General features: G+C 42.1%; 1 protein-coding gene and 1 long non-coding RNA gene across 4 annotated transcripts in view; one reads left to right on the top strand and one right to left on the bottom strand.

Annotated features, from left to right (window-relative positions):
• cux1b (cut-like homeobox 1b) overlaps nt 1-23171 on the top strand; it is a 67452-nt gene extending 44281 nt beyond the window's left edge. For 2 of the 3 annotated variants that reach the window (XM_087795492.1, XM_087795494.1), the window contains 15 exons: nt 3433-3481; nt 5006-5110; nt 5359-5547; nt 5632-5690; nt 6983-7025; nt 7139-7235; nt 8281-9078; nt 10552-10635; nt 11118-11219; nt 12424-12971; nt 13051-13192; nt 13736-14023; nt 15048-15236; nt 16255-16519; nt 17923-23171. In XM_087795492.1, the coding sequence (XP_087651618.1) occupies nt 3433-3481; nt 5006-5110; nt 5359-5547; nt 5632-5690; nt 6983-7025; nt 7139-7235; nt 8281-9078; nt 10552-10635; nt 11118-11219; nt 12424-12971; nt 13051-13192; nt 13736-14023; nt 15048-15236; nt 16255-16519; nt 17923-18430 (3466 nt within the window). In that variant the 3' untranslated portion in view covers nt 18431-23171. The remainder of the gene's footprint in view (nt 1-3432; nt 3482-5005; nt 5111-5358; nt 5548-5631; nt 5691-6982; nt 7026-7138; nt 7236-8280; nt 9079-10551; nt 10636-11117; nt 11220-12423; nt 12972-13050; nt 13193-13735; nt 14024-15047; nt 15237-16254; nt 16520-17922) is intronic. The other variant, XM_087795493.1, reaches the window with a different exon arrangement.
• On the bottom strand, nt 15037-16204 carry LOC148075675 (uncharacterized). The gene is made up of 2 exons (XR_015711849.1): nt 15972-16204; nt 15037-15223 (listed from the first exon to the last, which is right to left on the bottom strand). It is a non-coding gene; the product is annotated as an uncharacterized LOC148075675 (long non-coding RNA).
• Nucleotides 23172-23436: the final 265 nt, after the last annotated feature.

Here is a 23436-nt window from a genome sequence, read left to right as displayed (position 1 = left end):
TTAATTATTGATAATGGTGCAATAATCAATATCCTCTCCCCCTCATGCCCTTCTATACACACACACTCGGATGCACATTTATGTCTGGATTTTTTTTTAAGCCTCCTTGAAATCCCTGAGGTAAAATGCTGTGAAAATACGATGTTGAGAAAGTGAAGGAAAGAAAGGGAATGAAGCGGTGAAAGCTAGAGGGCAAAAAAGCAAGTTGCAGGCTGCAGGCAGCGGCGGAGAAGAAGGGATAAGAGTGCGATAGAGGAGGGAAATGAAAATCTAAATCGGAGGAATATCCAGCTGGCACAGAAGACCGAGTCCTGGGAAGAGGGGGCAGAAGATGAGAGATGGGAGGTGGAAGCGAAGGGGATGAAAGTAGTAGTGGGCAGCAATTGAGGGGGGAAGTCTAAAGGCAGGGGAATGATGAGAGTGACAGAGTTGAATAACGGGAGATATGAGACTGGATGAGATTTAGGAAGTACAGTAGAGGCTTGTATAGTTGCATGAATAGTCATTGAACTGCCATCACTGTCCAATTCTATTCATTGGACACTTGGGACATCGTAGAGCTTTGTAAAGGAGCTCATTGCACCCGCTTTCTGGTTGCAGTTACCCAATATTATTGACCTACTTTTTTATACATTTTTTGCCATTTGAAAGTCCTGATGGTCAGAAGCGTCCAGGAACTCGCTCTCACAACACAGACCCACAGGAGCAAGCAAGGTTAGCAGCGATGAATCGTATCTTGTGGATCGAGTTGACAATCTGTCAATGTTTGATAGACAGGCAAAATATTTTGATATAAAAGTTAGCTTGGAGAAGCATAAAGACGTTTAATGTAAGCGTATCGCCAGCTTTATAAAGCTTGTAATTATATAAGCTTTATTGTAAATTTGCAACTTCAAATATCTGTTGTGTGGTACCTTTTGTGGTCACTACATTCAAAAGTAAGGAAAACAAGAGCAAAAGATATTGAATTGTTTGATGTATAAAAAAAAGATTGCATCACAAGACTCATCTACATCTTTTTTTTTTTTTTAAAGCAACTGTAAAGTGATTCCACTTGTTCATTTAATGCATGAGTCACTTTGACGCTAATGATGGCAAAAGTTGCTGCTTCTCCCAAACCATTATAGTTTATAGTGGCACTAAAGCTACCCGAAGAGACTTGTTAAAAACATATGGCTGCTTTTGACAATTGCTTTATCTGCGTGCTCGTCGCTGCAGCACTGATATAATAAGGTTGTGTAGCAGGAAATGCTTTTTAATATGTTCCTTTAAATGACAAGATAATGTACTGTAGGTCTCAGCTTCTCATCTCCCAATAATTGTTTCCTTATTACTCTGTAGGACAGTTATTTTTAGACAGTTATTAAAATAAAGTACTTTTGTTTTGTAATCACCACCTGGGTCAGGAGAGGCAGCTGTTACTCAGCAAAAGCTTGATAGTGCTTTAAGTCCAGCGATGCTTTGGTGTGTGCCATGGACAGTTCCTGCACCAGCGAGTGACGGACTGTGTCAGGATATGCAGAAAATCCCTTCCCTGTGATCTGCTTTGGCCCTCAGCCTCTAGCTTTGCCTTTATAATTCCCAAATACAGCCAAATCCAAAGGTTATTTAAGAAGACTTTGTGCATCTGTACTTTGATTAAATGATCACATTTGGAGCAGGAGTGGTGGTGTATTTGGGTTACTTTACTACCCATAAACGCTCTCCATTACAAGCTTTTCTGGCTTGTTTGCTCCCTGACCCTGCATTTGTGTGTGCGGCCAGTGCGTCCCGCACACTATAGCTTAAGACAGGATAAAAGCTGGTGAGGTTACGCACTATTATGTTGCTTAAATGCATACTAGATCCTTTTAACTGTTATGGAAAAGAATAAAAGCGCTGACTGAAAAGCTCTCCCACCCACATCTGATTCTTTTAGCTGCATTGCCTGTGGCACAATGTTGACCTAATATCAACTGTGTCTGTTTTGTTAAACACATTCAAATCAGCTGTACCAAAGCCTATGGGACATAACACTGTTTCTCATAGTGTGACACACAAACACAAAAGATGTGCAGGTCTCCGGGTTCACCATCAAAAGATTAGGGAAAGATCAAAAGATCTTAATGGACCCAGTCCTGAGAATACGCTTTCAGATATTTGCACGATGCTCTCATCAGCGGAGATGCGTGCACGTTTATAGAACGTACGCTGTAAATAAAAAGCCCCTGTAGCTGTGTCAGCATATTTAAGATTGATTTCCATCGTCTTGTATTCATGTTTTGTTTTAATTACAAATTAAACATGGTAAGAGATGTATGCATTAAAAAAATTCATTTTAGGGTTTGAGCCGAAGTTTGTCATTTAAATTATGACAATATATGTAGTGATGCTGACTTAATGGAGCCGTGACCTCTTTTTACCCCAAATTACTTATAGATGAACGGACAAATTCAGTTGGTGGATTCCACAATTGCAAATTCTATGCTAAACACTTGATTTTAAGTATATCCCATGGAGTCATTCATTTAACACCACTCTTTCATCTTTTTATTGATTGTTTTTTTTTCACTCAATAATATGATATTTAGTATTTTTACAAACATCAAAAGAGATATACATTTTATGTATCTAGAGTTGTAAGTAAGTAAACTATTAAAAGCTAAATAAATAGTTTTATCTCCCATTGTGAATTTACATTTTTGAAATATAAAAGTTAATTCAACCGTCCGTGGCAACAGTTAGGAGTGTTATGAAGTTATATAAAATTCTCTGTGTGTACATCAACCAGGACTCCTCCTCCCCATCAGTGAACAGATCCCTCCTCTCTCTTCTTAGGTCGTATCCTTCCCTGACAAATTGTGAGGGTTGTTTGAGGACATGTGTTGAGCTTATCCTTAGAATCAGCTTTACATTGTCATGTTCAACTTCATTTTGTTTAAATTTGAACTTTTGCCTTGAGGGGGGGGTTTTATATATTTTTTTAAATGCCAGAATTGAGTTTTAAAAGAAGGGGATGTTCTCCTGCTGTCTGACCTCCAGCAAGTGAGAGGTGAACCGTGGCCTCCATCCAGACCATTAGTCAGACACAATCACACAGCTTCATAGCAGATTAGTCTGCTGTATTAGGACTTAGAGCTCTATTAATGTAATCCCTCTGTTTTAGTGTGGCCCGGGTTTAGGGGCTTACATGTGCACACCCACACACCAAACGCACAGACATTTAAATACATGTATGCACGCACACATGCAAGCTGTTTGGGTTAGAGAGTTCACAATCAATGGATTAAGGTGAAATTTAGACGGTAGCTTAATGGACACGACAGTGGTATTCTCAAAATGTTTTCCTGCTGAACAATCCCACACACACGTAATGATCACAGTGCCCCCCCTCTATCCCTGTGTGAATCATCTCATTCCATCTCTTACGTTTTCCCTTGAATGTTTCCTCAGGGCCGACGAGATTGAGATGGTGATGACAGATCTGGAGAGAGCCAATCAGGTAATGAAGGCAAAATGTTTCATCCGAGGTTTCCATCATTTTGAAAATGTGTGTAATGAGCCACAGGACAATAATGGCCCTGAATGTAAAGCTGCTTATATTTAGATATTTTTTGAAAGAAATGTATTGAGTTCAAGAGAGACGCTACCCCCAAACTTTCCACATGTGTTTTTGCTTACTCAGCTGGATCTTTGTTTATCAAAAACACTCACAGAAGCACTTTGTTCCACTGGATGGAGTCGAATAAATGGATGCCAATAAAGACACTGTTAAATGCTGACAAATAACCCCCTCCTTTTCCACCACCCATAAAATCCATTACTAGATTTAACAATCTTTATGTGACAAGTCGTATTATCTGGACAGAATTGAGGAAAATAAATGTTGCGTTACTTCATTATCACTGTAAAAAGTGCTCTTTAAAAATATTCTTTTTTTTCTTTTTTTTACACTAACCCATCTCAAGCAAACCCCCCCACCCACCCCACCGCCAGTGCGCCCTCAGCTCCGGTGTTGTAAATATTCCTGTGGTATCTGATAATGTCATTGTTGTTAACTTTCATTATTAGCTCAAGAGTATGATTTGTGGCTAAAGGGGTAGCATAGGCTTGTAATGTTAATATTAGCCTAAAGGTTAGCACTCAGACCATAATGCCACACAAACACACAAACGAAGGCTATTCACACTTCTGATTTGAGGTTTACACAGAATGACAGCATGGCCTCCAGCTCAGTCACAGACTTTTAATACGCTTTTTATGTGGAGAAAATGGAAAACAGAATTCTTCTTTTGCATCTTGCCGTTCGTTCCCACTCAGCCAATAATGGCTGAAAACATGGTTGCAATTAGGAACAGTGTGGAATCGGTTTCTTGTTACTTCTAATGAAGGCTGCTTTTTAAGACCACTTCTAACTGTAGCATGTCAGTTTGGCCATGTCGGAAAAAGGATTTTCTTTGTTCTTTGATGAACATTTTAATTGCAAAAGATAATACAGAAAGAAATTTGGTAAAAAATAGCTTCTGTTTTTAAATGGCACTTTTCTTGTTTAATCAAGAAGCAAAACAACATACATTTTATATATATTTTTTCTCTTAACTATGGCTGAAATTACAGTCACATCCATAGCATTTATTCATTTGTGTGTGCTGCCTCTTATTGAAGTTCATGTCTGTATTGATGTTGACATTTTGCGATTAGATTGTTTTTCCCTGATCCTACATTGGATAAAAATATTAACATACACTGCAAGCATGTGAGTGAGGGTTGATCAATATGTGGAAAATGTCCACGTCTACTTCCCCAGAACATGATGATGGCCCTTTTTTCTGCGGTAATTTTAAACCTGGTTCAACTTGTTTATGTTTGAAGTGTGTCGTCTGTTCAAACCGTTTAGACTTTTCACACCTCTTTTGTGTGGTCTTCAACAACACAACCTTTGTCTTAATAGTGAGAGCATTCTTTGATGAGAGGTGTTCATCATTAAGGAATTCCTTGTTAACTCGTTGCGTTGTCTTCACTAAAGCGAGCGGAAGCAGCTCATCGAGAGGCTGAGTCACTCAGGGAGCAGCTGTCCTTGAAAAACCCATCCCAGCCACCCAGCAGTCCAAGCCCGGTGGAGGCCGACACGGTGAGATGACGCTTAAACTTCCAAATAACTTTTGTGAGAAGAGTAGTGAAAGTTAAAAAACGTAACTATTTTCTTCCTTCCAGCATTTCTTGTAGAAGATTCCAAACTAAATAGGGTCTTTGAGGAAGTGCGTTGAAGTCTAGATAGCTGTTAATATCTATTCAATGTGATCGTTTCTTTCTCCTCGAGCGCACAGTTACGTTGTCAGCTGCCCCTGATTTGAACTGCTCGTTTCTGTGGGCATTTAGGAAAAGACAGCAGAGGCGGCATCCCACACAGGCTTGGAGGCGGAGCTCAGGGCAAAGGAAAGAGAAACTGCACAGCTGGTGGAGGACGTCCAGAGACTGCAGGCCAGCCTGACCAAACTCCGAGAGACCACCAGCACCCAGATCAGCCAGCTGGAGCAACAGCTAAGCAGCAAGACTGCTACCCTCAAGGTAGGGACTTTAAACGGGCAGATACACATCTCTCTCGTCATCACACGTTCATGTCTCATATTGTTGTTTTGTTTTGCTCGGCAGGAACTGGAAGAGAAGCTGCAGAAACAGGCCGACTATGAGGAGGTGAAGAAGGAATTGAGGTGAGCTCACAGAGCTTTTGTTTGCGGTCATAGAAGCCATATTGATTTATTACCGATGACCCTTTTAGGTAAATTTTGAACGCATCAACATTCAAAATTGGATTCTTAAGTGATCATCAGCTGGCTGTCTTTAGCCTGGAGTGGTCACTTCCTATTAAAGGTCCTTCAAGATTTGGAGGGTGGAGATGAGTTCATCATTTGAAGCAGCTCAGATTTGATTAATGGTTTCAAAAAAACCCTTTTTATGCAAATGTGGCTAAATAGGTAATTAATTAAAAAAAAGAATTCTCGTTTCTAATTCACATATGGGATCCACGTTACCTGCCGTACCTGTGACACCTTTATAGGTTCACACATCCTTCCTTCCATTGTCCACCTCTTCTAGGGCCTGAACTCTTTTGCCTGTACGAATGATTGACAAACATCAGTTGTCATATTATATTACATTACTTTGGAGGCCATCACTGATGGTAAAATCAGTAGTTAACAGCCCTCATAGCTTTACAATTCAATTCATAGATCATAAAATGCAACTTGGCTTAAATGCCTATTATGATGATGCTTTTTGTGTTATTTTCTTTTTTTATTTCACTGTGAATTAAATCATCTTATCTTGTTCACTAACAAAAAATGTTCACGCAGTAAGAACGTTGTTACATCATGCTTATACTATTCAGACACACGGGGGAGCCAGAAACAGTATTTTAGAACATAAGTATTGTCTCTTTAACAAGCCGCTGTCTCCACTGTCTGATCCTGGACTATCAAGAAATAATGGATAGAAACAAAAAAAAGCACAAATAAGGGATAATAAAAAGACAATTATTGTTTAACCATGAGTTTTTGAGTACAGACATGTACATTTCTTTCATACACTCATTTAAGCACCCTTTTTTAAGACCGTTAAAATGTGTCATAAAGGGATGAAACTTTTGTGAAAAGCATCAGTTTTTTCATTGTAAATTTAAAAATGTACCCAATTTAACCATGTACTTTTCCTTGCTGCTTTTTCCCAAGTGAATTTATATTGTCAATATAATTCCACTTTTGGGGATTTTATTATTCAGTGTTTCTGCCATACGTCGAGTGGTAGAACTTAATATAGAATTGAAATACTGTTCTTCCAATGGTTTTGATTAGACAGGAGTTTAAGTGTTGGTCCGGGTTTAGTACTCTAAGAACATACGTTTAACAAACTGCGAAAACGTAGTTTTGTACTTTCAGGACTGTTTGAATTTACTAGATTTTTCAAGGATCTATTGGTTTTAAAATACAATTTTTTTCTACCCAAGCATCCTGAAGTCTATGGAGTTTGGTACATCCGAGTCAGTGCAGGTGAGATCAATTTTCTTCTTTTTATTTTCTGCTTTTTACGTTTGTCTGTTAACAAAAGAATCCGAAAGACAATGAGAGAAGTATACTTCAATATTCACCTGTTGCATCGTCAGGATTCCAACAAGCCCCTGGAGGTGCTGCTCCTGGAGAGGAACCGGAGTCTTCAGTCGGAGAGTTCTGCTCTGCGCATCGCCAACAGCGAGCTAAGCGGTAAGTTTGACCCGGGTTTTATTTTCTAAACAATAAAGAAACACTAAGTGTTCGAGGTACGACGAGCCACAGGTTGGTTCGAGCGACACGATTTTTTAAGATCGTCTGTGGTGGAAAAAATGCATTGTTTTTTTTCTCTGAGAACACTTGATCACAACAAAAATCCGATCCGTCCTCATGTAAATAACGTCTGACCTATCGGTTTGATACTTTACAACATGAATAAATGCTCGGCGAACATCCGAGCAGGAGGTCAGCCTTAAACATAATGAGGTTGCAGCACACAAAAATGAGGACACCACACTCTGCCCCCCCACATCAGGACTCCTGCCCTCCTGCTACCGTGTTTATTGGTTGGAAATGTCATAGCTTTAGGCTTGAATAGCTGAATAGTTTTGAATTGATTAACATTCACGGTGAGGGGAGCCTACTGTCTTATCCGATCACGTTAGGTCTCAATAGTTTTGCATTAGAATAATTTCACTTGCAGCATATACCATCACCAGGGTTTTAGTAGGTACATGACAAGTTTGACAATGTTTTTTTCTCTGTTTACACGATTTATATAATCATTGCTGTTGGTGTTCATCTGTCCCTTGTGAGACTTTAGGAATTGTTTTTGTGTGTTTTTTTTGTTTTTTTTTAACACGTTAAATTGGAATGTATTATTCACTGATGAGTATGTAGGAGCACGGCGGCAGGATGGAAAAGGCCTTTGATAATGTGTTGACCATCTATGGACTTGAGTTACTCCGACACCCGCGGTGGAGAGCATGAACTTATCCCTGGTTAATCAGCCTCAGGAGCAGAGTGTCAACTGTTCTTTTTTCTTCCAGGCTGTGTGACTTACAAGAAAGGTTGAAATCACTAATGCATGGCCATTTTGTCTGGGGGGGTTACAAAAAAGGAACACAAAAGTTCACTAAATTTGGATTTCACAAAGATAACTTTTCTTTTTTTTTTTTTTTTTTTCCTCTCTCTTTTTTTGGAACCCCTTTTTTGTTGACTCCCCCATAATGCATGGTGTGTTTGGCCTTTCTTGTAGGGCCAGCCGGACGAAAAGAAACAGAAGAGTCCACCACCAAGGAGGAGACCATGCCCAGAGATCCCTCTTCTTCCCCCCTACCACCGCCCACCTCCCTCCCCTCGTCCTCTCATCTTCCCCAGTCCCGTGCCCTCACGGACTCCCTCAACACTGCCACCACCACCAGCAACGAAACGCACCCGTTCAGCCCGACGGGTATAGGGCAGGACTTCTACTCCCCAGTGTTCCCACTTGTTGGGGGTAAGATGGCTTTGAACTCCTTGATCCAGCGGCAATTGCTACAGACCTTCTACTCCAAAGCCTTGCAAGAGTCGTCTGGAATCCCCAGTGGCGCTCTGCTGTTTACCCCCTTCACACCTACACTCAGCTCCATCCCTACCTCCACCCCCGGCTCTGGGACGGCTGCCATCCCGCTGGCGGCCAGCAGTCCGCAGCCTCCCCCCGCAAGTCCAGACATGGCTCCTGTTAACGGAAGCAGCACCGCTGGCAGTGCCCCTTCCCCTTCGCCGAGCCACTCTGATGCCACGACCGGGAGTGTCCTGGACGGGGAGGACATGGACACGGCGGAGATCGCCCGTCAAGTGAAAGAGCAGCTCATCAAGCACAACATTGGCCAGCGCGTCTTCGGCCACTACGTGCTCGGACTGTCCCAGGGTTCCGTCAGCGAGATCCTGGCCAGACCAAAGCCGTGGAACAAGCTCACGATCCGGGGGAAGGAGCCCTTCCACAAGATGAGGCAGTTCCTGGCAGACGAGCAGAACATCCTCGCACTGCGCAGCATCCAGGGACGGCAGCGAGGTGAGTCCTCGCCACTTCCGCTCGGGTGTGTGTGAGTGTGTGTCCCGCATGCGTGTGTGTCAACAGCCTTGCACAAAGCCATCGATTGTCTAGTCAATATGGACTAGTTTTTTCTTTTCTTTCCTAACTCCCATCCAACATTTGTGTGTCCTCAATGAGTTCCTAGACACACACTGATCCCAAGAGCCTCTCCTAGCTATAACGATCAATACGGAAACCTTTCACACATCAATAGCATTGATCGTCGGGTGCAGAAGGAATGCAGGGGAACTGTTAACTACGGGTAATTTCGATTAGCTCAGGCCTGCCTTTGTTAACGCATCAGGACATTTGTGAGTGAAGGTGGTCTCAGTGGAAAACAAACGGCTTCTGTACACCGTCCAGTGACAGACACTAGAAGAAAGTCTCAAGTCAGTGATCCTCCTTCTGATGAACTGTTAGGCAATGTGTTCCACACGGCTCTCGCCACATCTAATATTCTTCTTCGAGGTGTTTGATCTCTGCTGGGGCCACAGATGGGGAAGATCAATGCTTTTATGCTTCTGTAAAGTGAAGATGCAGCTTTCCACACTCCTACGTGCAGCGTGTGCGGAGCTTTAGAGCAGTGGTTCTCAACTTGTCTGGCTTTTTGGACCCGCCCCTCTCCTTTAATGACAGTCTGTGACCCAATTGAAGAAAAACACCCTTTATTTATTTAAATAAATCAAACGAGAAGAAAAGCCATTTGAACCTGAAATGTAAACCACAATAAAATGACTAGTAAATTAAAAGGATTTAAGTGTCATGCATTTAAAACCCAGTCAGGTGGACAAAGTCACTGTCAGGTCAGAGTTCTTGGCAGTAAATAAAGTCCTACATATTTAGCAATGGCTAACAATAGCTTAAAGTCTACATGTCAATAAAGGGAATCAGGTTCATTCTTTTAAAATATGGATAACTGTTTTACTGTTTCAAATTCAAAGCAAATACCTTTTTGTATACTACGTTTTTATACATGTAAATCCCCACGGTACCAATGTAAACAGTTGTGACCCACAGGTTGAGAACCACCGCTTTAGAGGGAACATTATTATCTAGCCCAGTGGTCGGCAACCTTATTTTTCTATGTAAAAAGGCTTTCTGCAGCACTAAAACTGACTAAAAATGAAGCTCAACACAACCTAAAATATCTGAAAAATTGACTTCAATGAAAGTGGAAAATTAAGTTCTATATAAAAAGATAATCATGAAGCTAAAAATGGAAGAAGAAAGGCAGGTTTATATTTACAATACATCTATGATGAATTGTACAATGCAGGTCTGTTTGAGTCTTCAATCGTTTACAGAGCAATTTTAACCCTATAGAAACGTTTTATTTAAACGGTTGCGTCAAGGGCCACGTGAGGTTCTAGAACCGTAGGTTGCAGACCCCTGGTCTAGCCAGTAGTACACACAACTGCTGTACTGAAGTGTGTGTTGCGTTGTTTTTAACAGAGGGCTCAGGCCAGCCCCAGCTTAGCCGAGTGTTTCAGGATGTTCCGAAGCGGAGAGCCCACTCCAATACAACCTCACACACAGGTCTGTCCCCTTCACACACACAGATTTTAGCACGTCTGTCTGTGTGGCATGTTTGTGTTGGAGTGTGTGTGTGCACAAGAGTATATATACCGTGTATATAAATGTGGCGTGTGTGTGTGTGTCTTTCGTTTATTAATTCAGTGAAACGTGCAGATGTAAATGTTCCTTGAAGATAACCACAGAGTTGCAGTCACTTGCGTCAAAGGAAAAGCCAGCATGTGTATTTAAGGGTTTTATTGGTAGTTGTTATTCTGTGGGGAGCATTGGCTGTGTATGATTCTTGTAACACGTGTGCATGTGTGAGCTGCAGACGAGTCAGAGCAGCAAGTTCCTTCGGTGTTGACGCTGGTGGGAATGTTGTTCTTTTTGTGCCGTGCTGCTGTTGAATCTTGTGGCGTCTCTGTTGCTTTTCTCCATATCTATGCTCTCAATATGGGGGGAAAAAAGGTTTACAGCCTCCTTTATTCTTCATGTACTTCCAGGTAATATCACTGCTCGAGTCCGGACCCCCGAGGCAGGTTCAGACGAGGCCATCAAGTCTATTCTAGAGCAGGCCAAAAGGGAGCTGCAGGTGCAGAAAGCCGGTGAGTGCGATCTCTCATCTTCAGCAGGAGGGATGGATGCCGACTACGGGCTGTTTATCGTATTCCTATTGAAATCATGACGTAACACAACCTGATCATGTGATGTGTCAGATCTATGGTGACGTAAGAGTAACACAATCTCAAGTGACTCTGATTTCGGCACGGTTGAACAAGTGTACTAGTAAATGTTTGTTTGACCCCCTTTGTTTTGTTTTTTTAACTAAGTGGCACTTCAATATTTATTCTTTAACTAGAGCTTCAGGAAACTCTGGATGTGTTTTTAAAAGTGACACATTCTCATGACAATGACTGTCCAATGTGTAGAATCTTATTTTCCTTCGCAATGATCATTTTTTTCCCAGTATCATGCAATACCTAAACATATTGTTATTTTTCAAAACACAAATATCATATATATTTCTAAGATCTGAAAATGATGTTGACGCTTTTATTAATCATCTGTCACGAGAAAATGTTTGATTAATGTGTTCATCTTGCTGAAATGGGTTTCCCCTGACTAGCAAATGAGGTGAGGCGGCTATAATATTACGTTTATTTTACTTTGACAAAAACTTTCCTGAAAAATGTATAAATAAACTTTAATATATAAAAATTTAAAAATGACAAGGATAATATTGACAACATGACAGTAATCATGAATAAAACAATAATGAATGAAACATTTTTCTTAAACTCCACAGATTTTGCATGCTTTCTGCTAAAACCCCTAATTCAAGCCCCAAAAATGCTAAAGAGTCTTTTACATTGAAAATGTTTTTAAATAACATTACAATGTCAAAGAATGTCTTTTAAACAAAATTTCTTGTACCTTTTGGCACCGGCAATGTTCCAAAAGCATATGTTTGGCGCACCAGACACACCTATTTAAATAGTTGAAGTACAATATTCACATTAAAATAAAAGGCAAATTGAAACAACATTTATAATGATCAAGAAAGAAACAATCTGCAAAAAAAAAAGGCAAGATTCAGTAGAAAGTTGTTACTGCAGTGTAATTTAAATTTATGAAGAACAAACCTACAATAATACTGACAGATCATTAAACTAGTTTTGTTTATAAATAAAACTATATATATATATATATATATATATATTTAATTATATTGATGCCTATTCAGGAGTCATGCAGGAGTTATGCATTGTGCCTGTTTGTTTGTCTAAATCGCTGCACTTTCTTTTACAGACTTGTCCTATTCCCAGCCCTCATACACGGGGCTAAAGGGGGGAGGAGGTGGTGGACTGACTGGTGGAGGGGGCAGCGGGTCGGACGAGGCGATCCGCTCCATCCTCGAGCAAGCGCGTAGGGAGATGGAAGCCCAACAGGCAGCGCTGGAGCCCATCCTCAAAGCTTCGTCTTCCTCTTCCACTTATGCATCAATATCTCAGAGGGACGCCTTAAGTTCCTCTCTCACGGCTCCACTCCCACCCTACAACCCGCTGGCCCTGTCGCTTAAAAAAGGCCCCTGCTCCATGTTGTCCTCCCCCTCATCACCGTCTCCGGTCCTGGACTTCAGCTCCAGCGTGAAAAGAGAAGGCAGATCTGCCTTAGGCATGGACTTGTCGGTGGACGGCGCTCTCAGGCTCAGTCGGAGTTCTGACGGGCCGGTGCGCTCCGGGAGCGCCGGGGTGGGATATTGGCGGGAGCAGTGGTGGAGCAGCATGCACACGGACCCTCGCAGGTCTCTAGCCAGCCAAACGGAGGAAAACCACAACCTGGAGGACTCCAAAGAGGTGAATTTGCTCACTCTCTGGGTTTTAAACTTGACACCTGTCGTGCACGTCTGACCCATTCTCCTGGTATGTGCTTCAGGGAATATTGAGTGACAGTCTGTCTCGACACAAGCCATGGAACAAGTTGAACCAGAAGAGCAGGGAGCCGTACCTTCGGATGCAGCCGTGGCTGAATGGCGATCAAGGGCAGAACGCGCACATCCAGCAACCTCAGAACCAAGGTAAGAAAAAAAACGAAAAACGCACAAAGCTCCGTCTGAGCGAATGTCCAGTGGTGACCGTCACGCCAGTCAGTCAGACCACCCTCCATCTCCAACCTCCCCCCAGTGTCTGCTCCTCCCACCATCCCCCCAGTGCTGTGGCAGTGTCAGCCAGCAAGCTGCTGGTTTGTCATGTCATAGACAAGTTAGTGTTGCAGCGCCAGATGGCAGCTCTGTGTGTGTGTGCGTGCGTGTGCGTGTCTCCGTTTCTCTCTGGGGGTGTAAACAGCAGCTAATGTACACTGACAGCTCCTCATGACTGCTCTCTTCCAGCCTGCTGAGCTGCACAGCGGTATTACACAGACAGAGACGGGGAGATGAAGGAATTGGTGAAAGAAGCCAAAAAAAAAAGAAAACCTAAGCATGTTTGTTTAACAAGAATTAAATTAATTGATGTTGTATGACTGCAAGACTCTGGGGGGGGGGGGGGGGGGGACACATAAGACACTTGTGGCAACACACGTTTTTAACCTGATTCCTTTTTTTTTTTTTTGTCTGACGCAGAAGGCACCCCGAAGACGTCTGCCAGCTGCAGCCCAGCCCCGGACTCCCCCCTCAGTTCAGCGGAAGAGTCTGTGAACGGGATCGCGGGAGATGCACTCCTATCCCAGTCCTCCAGCCACAAACCTCTGTCCGAAGACCCGTCAGGAGGCGAGTCCCAGCCGGGCACCCCGCTGCCTGTCCCTGGTCACTCGGGCCTCAGCATCCAGGAGATGGTGGCCATGTCGCCTGAACTGGACACGTATGCCATCACCAAGAAGGTCAAGGAAGTTCTGACTGATAACAATCTTGGTAAGAACTCCCAGGTTTCTCCGTTACTAGCAGGTGGATATCAAGAGGATACACATTAATTTGGTGTCTAATTAGGGGTGCAAAGTATGAAGTATAAAAAGTACAACTAATATCATAAATGCAGTTCACACCACAAGTCGTTTACAAGATACAAAGATACTTCAATTGAGTTGTTGATCTTCTCCATCACCCACAATCCTCCTGCCGCCAAATACAGAGTTCTACAGTTTAATAGAACAGGGGATAAACCTTTTTTTAATTTTAGGTATAGATTATTTTCCTAGTTTACGTAAAGGTCCCCTGTTAAAAAACACACTTTTAAGAGTTTATTTTATCATCTTATTTAGTATTTTATAACGAAAAATTCCATTTGAATAATATGCTGAGGTCTCGGGAAAAGGGTTTTTATTTATAAGATGCATTTCGTTTTCACCAATTTAGTCTGCGAAAAAAACAATCTCAAGGGGTGCTTCCATTATTTATTTCACATTCAGTCATCAACAAAGTGATTTCTTGTTAGACGCCTAATCAAGTGATGTACCTCTAAGTCACATGTGTCAAACTCAATTCTGGCCTGCCAAGTAATTTTATGTGGCCTGCTGGATGGTTGGCCCAAAATCAAAGTAGGTTCATGTTAATACGGTGACCTATAAACATGTCGCTGTTCAATATTGGATAAGTGACAAAGATTTATGATGTCAACAATTTTACAGAGACTTCAAATATGAGTAAAACTGGAATTGAAGGAAAGGAATTAGATGTGTGAGAAAATGATGATAGATATTGTTTTAAGTCTCATACTTCCTTTCCTGTTTGGTAAATATGCATGTTTTGAATATTTCTGCTAAAAGATTTCAGAAACCTTGTGTCCTTGAGTTTTGACACCCTTGCTCAAAGTCGAAAATGTATTTGTACAAATGAACTACATGACAAAAATGAGTATCAAACATTTTATTAGTTTATCATTTGCTCTTCTTCATTCTCTTTACAGTTTCACCTCATTTACTTGGTTTCTTCCCACCAGGCCAACGTCTGTTTGGGGAGACGATCCTGGGTTTGACCCAGGGTTCCGTCTCTGACCTGCTGGCCAGGCCCAAACCGTGGCACAAGCTCAGCCTGAAGGGCAGGGAACCCTTCGTCCGCATGCAGCTCTGGCTCCAAGACCCTCACAGCGTAGAGAAACTCATGGACATGAAGCGCCTGGAGAAGAAAGGTTTGTAGGAAGAGATTGTTTAACAAGAACAAGAAAGGAAAAAAAAAAAAAGTCCTTGATTTAGTAGATAATGACATCCTGATGAACGACTGGCAGCATCATTTTAAGCTGCATATGCACACTCGATATTCTTAGTGCAGGACAGGCGAGCATGTTGTGCAGATCACAGTCATCTTAGTGTGATGTCAGTAGCAATCAGCAGCGCAGACTTCACATACTGTATTAGATGTGACAGCTGGGGGACTGCCGGGGGCCTGCTTACTCACAGTCATCAGCACTCCTCTTCATCATTGTCATCATCATCATTATCATCTATGTCTATATATTTTGGTCATTTCTTAGTCCTCTCTATCACTCCCATCCTTTTGTATTCTCTGCTCGTTTTTTTGCACAATGGAAAGCCGAGAGGCTTCAGCCTCACTGTGACCCCTCCACTGCCCATTCCAACTCACTACGAGGCTCAGGCCATCAAAGATCAGTTTATACCAATGATGCCTCAAAGTACACAAAAGGGCACAGTAACTGACCTAATACCAGTGGTGTGTGTGTGCGTGTGTGTTTGTACTCGCAGAGCTATTCTCGATTCATTCAACTTCATTTTGGATTTTTGACCTGAAAGTAATTCGATCAAATTCTCCCGAGCCCAGAGGAGAGACACTGGCCTGGTGTACACACTAGCTATATTTGACCTCTAACCCCGACTTGAAGGTGGAACACAACTTTCAGCGGACTAACCTTGCTCCGAGGGTTTTACCCCTGCGTAACAGAAACATGTCTGGCAGCGTTCGTTGAGGTTGAGAAAATGTCAAACTCATGCTGAGCTGCCATGAACTGCTCGTTTCCAGTAACTGGTGGAGTAGGTGGCGCTTCTCTGTACCTTTTTAGACGACTGATGCAATTGCTGGATTCTTTTTAGGAAATGCAACAGCACCATCTAGTGTCAGACCATGCGAACTGCAACATTTTAAAATGTTTCTCGTCTCTTGGAGTTCATACTGACGTCATGTTGTTGTTCCAGCGTACATGAAGAGGCGGCTGAGCTCCTTGAGTGACGGACATTCAGTGGACGGAAGTTTACTGGGACAAGAATACCTGCAGGGTTCCCAGAGCCCTGGACAGCAGCACTTGAAGAAGCCAAGAGTTGTTTTGGGCCCGGAGGAGAAGGAGGCCCTAAAGAAAGCGTACCAACAGAAGCCCTACCCCTCACCCAAAACCATTGAAGAGCTGGCGTCACAGCTCAACCTCAAGACCAGTACAGTCATCAACTGGTTCCACAATTACAGGTCCGTGCCAGAGAAACGCTGACTAATTTGATTTCAGGTTGATGGGGGAGAAATGTTTAATTTAATAATAGCAACAAAGAGATATTTGTATATGCGATGACGTTGATAAGATACACCTCTGTCGCTAAGGTTACAGAGATCCCACGGATCTGTAGAAAGAAAACATTAAAAGGCATTTCATTTGTGAATTAAAAAAAGCCTTAATTGGCATTAAAACGTCTTGAATCAAATGTTTTAAAGTCTTAAAAATGTTAACACGTGATAAGATGTTATGTCACCGATTGCTAATGTTACTTATCTAAAAACATTTGGTTTTATTTATTTTAAATATACAGATTGAAACACAATCACAATAGTGAAACTAAAAAAAACACTAATACATTTGTACAGCAGACTCGACATTAAAGCGTTTCATGTAGAAACTTAAATTTGCTCGCCTGTATTTAAAATCTTGGAATCTTGAGTAAGATACTTGAGAAACAAAATGTAGTTCTGAGAGGTAAGTTAATCCAGTTTTTATTGAATAAAACAAGTGTTTTTTATGGATAAGGGACTTGAATAAGACAAAAGTATTCAGGCTTTTATCAACTAACCAAAATAATAGCTTAATGCAAACACCAAACTGAAAGATTCATTAATACAACAATACTCAAAACAATCATTCTCTCTGCTCACATACTGGCAGGTTGAAGTTAATACTCACCAACAATACAGACATCAATGTCAGCACACTCTTTTAAAAATCTCAATTCTTTAGGGTGCTTGTGTAGGTGTTGAAAAGTATGGAGTTATGCAGACCTTAAAAAAGACTGGTGCTGTGTCTCAAATCGCATACTAGCGTACTCAAAGTTAGTATTTTTAGTGCGTTAGTGCGTCTCAATTGTTAGTATGCGAAATTTAGTGCCCCATGCACACTAAAGTGGCGTACTAACACGCCCACAAAACTGAGCATGGTTCAATGGACACTAACCACACTAAACAGCCGCCATCTTAATAACGTTTCAAACGTAAGTTACGTCATATATAAATGCACATATATGCATATACTTACAGGTGCATTTTCAGCAGCAGTAGAAGGATGACACGTCTTCGGTGCTGATATCAGCTTAAATATCTCACGAATATTTCATATCATACTTTTTCTTTATTTCTTTTTCCAAACTTTCAAAATGTACTTCCATCTGTGGAGAATTTGCGTACTAGTTAGGTTACGTACACTAAACTGATGCATACTAACTTCTAGTATACTAAGAGTAGTATGCGATTTGAGACACAGCATGGAACTACAATGACACACTTAAAAAATATTTTGTAGTTTAAAGGCACACAATTTTGTTGCATGTATGAAGAAATGGAAGAATCCATATGTAAACACATGCTAACCACATTTATTTGTGTCTCAGGTCCCGCATACGACGAGAACTCTTCATCGAAGAGATCCAGGCAGCTGGAGGAGCAGGCCCTGGGAGCGACGGTGGTTCTCCCTCCCTCCGCGGGTCAAAATCTGGAGAGGGAGACAGCTGCGATGGGACCGAGTCAGAGGGCACCATGGAGATCCGCCAGGGACTGGGCCTGGGCCTGGACGACCACAGAGGAGCGTGCAAAGACCACGACATGGAGGCCGACTCTGAGGCAGGGGGCTCTAATAACTCCCCTTCTCAGATAGACTGTATCCCTCCAGGCCTGGCCGGGCCGGGCTCCAGCTGTGGACACGCTGGACTGGGGCTCTTCGGCCTCACAGAGGCGTCCTCCAGTAGCTCCGCCTCGAGTACTAACCTCCAAGCCTCTGGCCCCGCCAGAAACCCCAGGGACAACAATCTGCGCAAGAAGAAAGCAGCCAATCTGAATAATATCATCCACCGGCTGGAGAAAGCAGCCAGCAAAGAGGATCCATCAGAGTGGGAGTTCTAGCTCTGACCGTCCTTCATCCCTCTCGTCTCATAACCTCACAACCTCTAACCTTGGACCCCTCCTGCTCTGCTCCAGATGGAGAGTGGACACAGCCAAAGTCAAGCTCAGCAGCCATTTTAATGACATAAAAGCTTTCCCGAAAGAGGGAGGTCAACAAAGAGTGGTTGTCCAAAACCTTAAACGAAGTTTAACTGAATACCTAGAAGAACAAAATTAGAGAACTTGTGTCTCTGTTGTTTTTTAAACCGAGTTTTTCTTTTTTTTTTGTACTGAGAAAAGCACTTAGCCGTCCTGCTGGCCTCTGGCCCTGCTGTACCTCCCCTTATCACCAGCCACTGGTGCACCAGACTGGTTAGTCCTCAGCCGGGGTCTGACCCACAGCTGGGACGCGTAACCTGGACTCAGTCACGCAGGCGAGGCCTGACGCAGCAGCTGTCCCAGTGATGGACACTGATAGGTAGAGCCAGGAACTCTCTGACGAGAACTCTCACTTTCTTAAAGGAGATCTTTTCCGCTCTTCTCACCTCCCAAGTGTCCACAAACCTCCCCTCACTCAGTGAGACGCCTCATTTTTCACACTGTAGAGTGACTGTTACAAACCCTTTGCCTTTTTCACTCACTGCGTGTGTGCGTTTTTTTCGTATGTCAAGGGTTGTGTCAGTGTGCACCTGTACGCGTGTGTGTGTGCACACTGTGCGTTTTTGTGCATTTGTTCTCTTCTCAGTGGCAGCATGTTTTCTTCTGTGTCCCACTCCTACACTCTCAAGAGGGTAGTGGAAGGCCTGCAGGCTGAGCTGCCATAGTTCCTTATGTAAGAAAGATGAACTTTGACCTGTTGTCTCCCATATCCTGTCCTGCTGACAGCCATGTAATGGCCAGAAGGATCTTTTAATTCTTCACAAACACACACTCATCTGAAGAGGAAGGAAAGAAAGGAAACCTTTTGCCTCCTTTAGACCTTTCTTCACGTATAAAGGATGATCTCTTTTTTTGATATTGCAATTTGGTTGCCAATAAGAGATTGCACAGTCTATCGACTCTAAAGAGTACAAAATAGGGAATTGTAGGAAGCATTTCCGATTAGAAGAGAAAATAAACGAACAACCAGTTACTGTTAAAAACAAATTAGAATGGACTAATGTTGCATTGTTGAACTATGATACGGTGAACTCACGTAGTACTGTAGCCGTCTGACATGGTGATACTTCACGTGTCTCTTGTTGTTTTTTTGGGTCGTGCACTCGCACCGCTCTCACCAGCACCGGACCTGCTGGGTTTGTGTCTCTGCACCACCCAATATTTTTTTTCTTTTTCTGTTCACAAACACACATCTTTTTTATAGGCCAAAATCAGGAAGAGTGTGTGTCTGTGTGTGTATGTGTGTCTCTCGTGTGGATTTGTATTTGCCTGCATGTAGGTCAGGGTCGAGGTCAATTCACTCCAAATTTATATGTTGCAAAAAAAAAACTAAAAAACAACAACAGAATTCTTTTAAGTGTAGCTTACGAGTTTGTTTCAAACGCCATGAAAGTGAATTCACCCCAACCCTGGTGTGAGAAGTCACTGTCGCTCTCCTCCAGTTTGTCCTCTATCCAGGGATGTTTGTCGTTTTTTGCATTGAATTCTACTGTAACACTACAAATTCTAAGGCATATCACCTCCTCCCTCGCCCACACAAGCCCTCAGTGCCTGTCAGCCCACTGCCTCCCCTCCGTGCGTATGTTTGCGTGTGTCCACGCATGCCAGTTGATACATGCGTGTGCACAATTGTGTGTGACTGAGGAGTGTTTCCGCTGAGTGGAGTCATATTTCTATATATCTTCTTGCACACACTACTAGTGCACAACTGACACCCTTCTTTTTAAGCTGGTTGATGCGTTACCATTAATCTTCTCACGATGTAGTGTAATACTATGATTTACTGTAGTTTGGTTTTATTGCTATTTTGCATTTATAGTTTGGTTTTTATTCTGCTTATTTATAGGTGCTGTAATTTTCATTTAATGTCTTATCATTTGAGTTGTCTATTTTTTAAGGGATTATACTGTTCCTGAGGGCAAGTAACATTTTTATTAGACGTATAGACTGCCGGCAGTATTGGTTAATATTTACAAAGATGTACTAGTTCTCATTTGTTTGTATATTCATGAGTCCTAAACTTATCGTGTCATTTCAATAGCTCTGAAAAAAGAAAACGCGTGTTTGCTACCGTTCACGCCCCCCCTCCCCCCCCCCCCGCAACAGTTTTATGCTCTTCAGACCTGCTAGCTACCGAATCAAAGGACATATCAAGGTCAGCGAAACATGTGATATCAAATCCCTTTTTCTTTTTTTTTTTCCATCTCTTTTCTTTGCTCTGTCTTTAAAGACTTCTGTGTTCAGCAGCAGCTTTCTGTAGACATCAGCGCATTCGTCACCGAATGATCAGGTCCAAACGCTTCGTCAAATAGGTCAAGGTAAAAAAAAAAAGTTACCTAAACTTGAGAGTTCACTTGAAGGTCATAGGTCATATCTGCCAAATTGAGATTAGAGAAGTGTACCAGCGAGCGAGTGTGCTACGCCAGATCGAACAGATAGCCAGCCTATGATTATGCAGAATTTCTATAGCAGTTCATAACAAAGCACTTATTAGACCGAAACCTGGGACAGGGTCTGTGAACACTATATATAAAAAATAAAAGTACGACCGCGGGGGGTCCGGGAAAAGTTATGCCTTTTTTAAAAAAAAAAAAACAAACGAGGAAAAAAAGAAAGTGGTTGCAAACCAAGCACAGACGCCGCAACTCTTAATACAAAACTCTTTTTATACACATATTGAATTGCGATCTTGAAAAGAAGCCCCACATTGGAAACTACTGAAGACCAAACAAGATATTGTCCCGTAAAAATATCCTCCATGGGTTCGTCCTTAAAGCCTTTCCCACGCAAAATGTACTTCTAACATCGCGATATCAACCTGTAGCTCTTTCCCCGCAGGTGCTGGATGTAAAACATCCGTCGCCCCGAGGGTCTGGCCCTCCGTTAGGACTGAAATGTTTCTGTAGTTACTGTAAAGAACAAGCACTTAACCCGTCATCTGGTTTTCTAACTCGTCCATTCAAATCATCAGATTTGTGCCTTTAACTGCCAAGCAGGGCACCGAACTAGAGATGTCTTTAGATGTGACTAAGCATTTTCATCCAGATTTAGCACCTAGGAGAACATCGTCATCGTCATCATCGCTGGAGTACAAAAAAAAACAAACACCTTTGTGATCCCCCCCGTCGTTGTACATATTCTTGTCGACAAAGGCCAGAGCGTTGAGTGAAGGAGGAAGGAAGCATGCAGCAACACTGTAATAACACTGAATTTACTCATAGGGCATTTTTGTATTTTTCTGTTTTGTGTCAGGTTTGCTGTGACATTAATAAACGGCACTACAGGTATTGATATGACGCGTGCCAACTCTGATGGATATTTGGAAGAGAGACGTGTAAATACAAGTCGATCAAGTAGCTATCGATTCACTCTTGACACAGTATGCTTTTATTTCAAAGGCAGGAGGAGAGAAGGGACGATTCAGGACTTTTCCATGATCCACAGATATTTTTCTACAAATTTAAATCAGATGATTCTATACACTGTTGAATAACATTGTAAAGGTGTAACAGATGCTGTATATCATATCATGTTTTTTCTGAAGTCGTAAAGCTTTACTGTATGATCTGTTGAAGTCGTGGTTGTTCATTTGAGTTGTAATGGAAGCCCAAACAGCAGCACTGGTCACCGTTTTCAGGAAAAAAAAAAAAAATGAAAGAAAAGAAAAAACCTCAGATGTTTTTTGTAATACTTTTAGAATATATCTTATGAAGTGGGTTTTTTGTAAGGAAACACTTTTGGAAACAGTGGTGCTCGTATGCATCAGCACACTGTGTGATACATATTACAGCACAATACACTCTCCCCTCACCCCCTCCCATGTGTGACTTCTGTTGTGTCCATCATCTCTCACACCGGCTGCAGCTCAGTTTTAAGTCTTAAGCCTTTTTTTTTTTCTTTTTCTTGTTTTGGTTTCGCTACGATGTCCAGAGAGCAACTCTGGATCAATAAGACAGAAAAGACTTAAAAGGAGGAAGCAAAAAGCCAAATAGTGACACCCATCCTCACGTACAACAAAAAAAAAAAGGTTGCAGTTTGTGTATGTTGCTACCTTGTGTCGTCGCTTATGTTCACCCATAGCTTAAACCACAGTAGTCTGACAACCAAATGACCCGGGGAGATCCTCACCCCCCCGCTTTGGAAAGCTTTAAGATGCTCGTTGAGGCTTTAGCGAATTCAGTTTTTAGATGATTTTCCAAAACAGTCATGGAAGTAATAATTCTTCTCCCACTGCTACCTTTCGAGTGTGAGTGTGTGTGTGTTGTAGTACAAACGGATGCATGAGTGTTAAGGGATAGTTATGCTGTTTTTTACCCCTCCAAGCACTTCTGTCACTCCTGAGATGCTTTTAATTCTCTCCTGGGGTCTCCCACCCGTTTGTTTTTCCTCATGTATCATCGTTTCTTTCTCTTTCTATTTACTAAACGTATCATGTTGTTTGTTCTCAGCACTGTAAAACAGTCCCTTCTACAACATTGAAAAGCAATATCACTGTATGAAATGTTCACAATGTATTTGTTATGATTGACATTTGATTCATCATCATTATTATTCACATGCACCCTAGGTGTGATAATTGAAGTAAATCTCTTTTATACAAATACTGCACGTGTGCCTCGGGAGTTTTCTTCAAAAGTGTCAAGTGTTCTCAGAGAAAAAAAAACTGTTGGTTTCATTGCTTTATTTTGTCCCGTTGCCGCCATTAAAGGTAAGACTCGATTCTTTTGACGGTTTTATCGAGCGACGTTGAGATGATTTTGAAGATAATGTGGTTTGTGGACAGGTCGCTACGCCGAACTGCAGGGGGAGTTTTCTGCCGCCGTGAGCACCAGCTCGGAGCAGAAGGAGCTGATCCTGAAGCTGGAGCA

Source organism: Callionymus lyra, chromosome 7, assembly GCF_982586985.1.
Source record: "Callionymus lyra chromosome 7, fCalLyr1.hap1.1, whole genome shotgun sequence".
Classification (NCBI taxonomy): Eukaryota; Metazoa; Chordata; class Actinopteri; order Syngnathiformes; family Callionymidae; genus Callionymus; species Callionymus lyra.
This window is presented reverse-complemented; position numbering and strand designations above follow the sequence as displayed.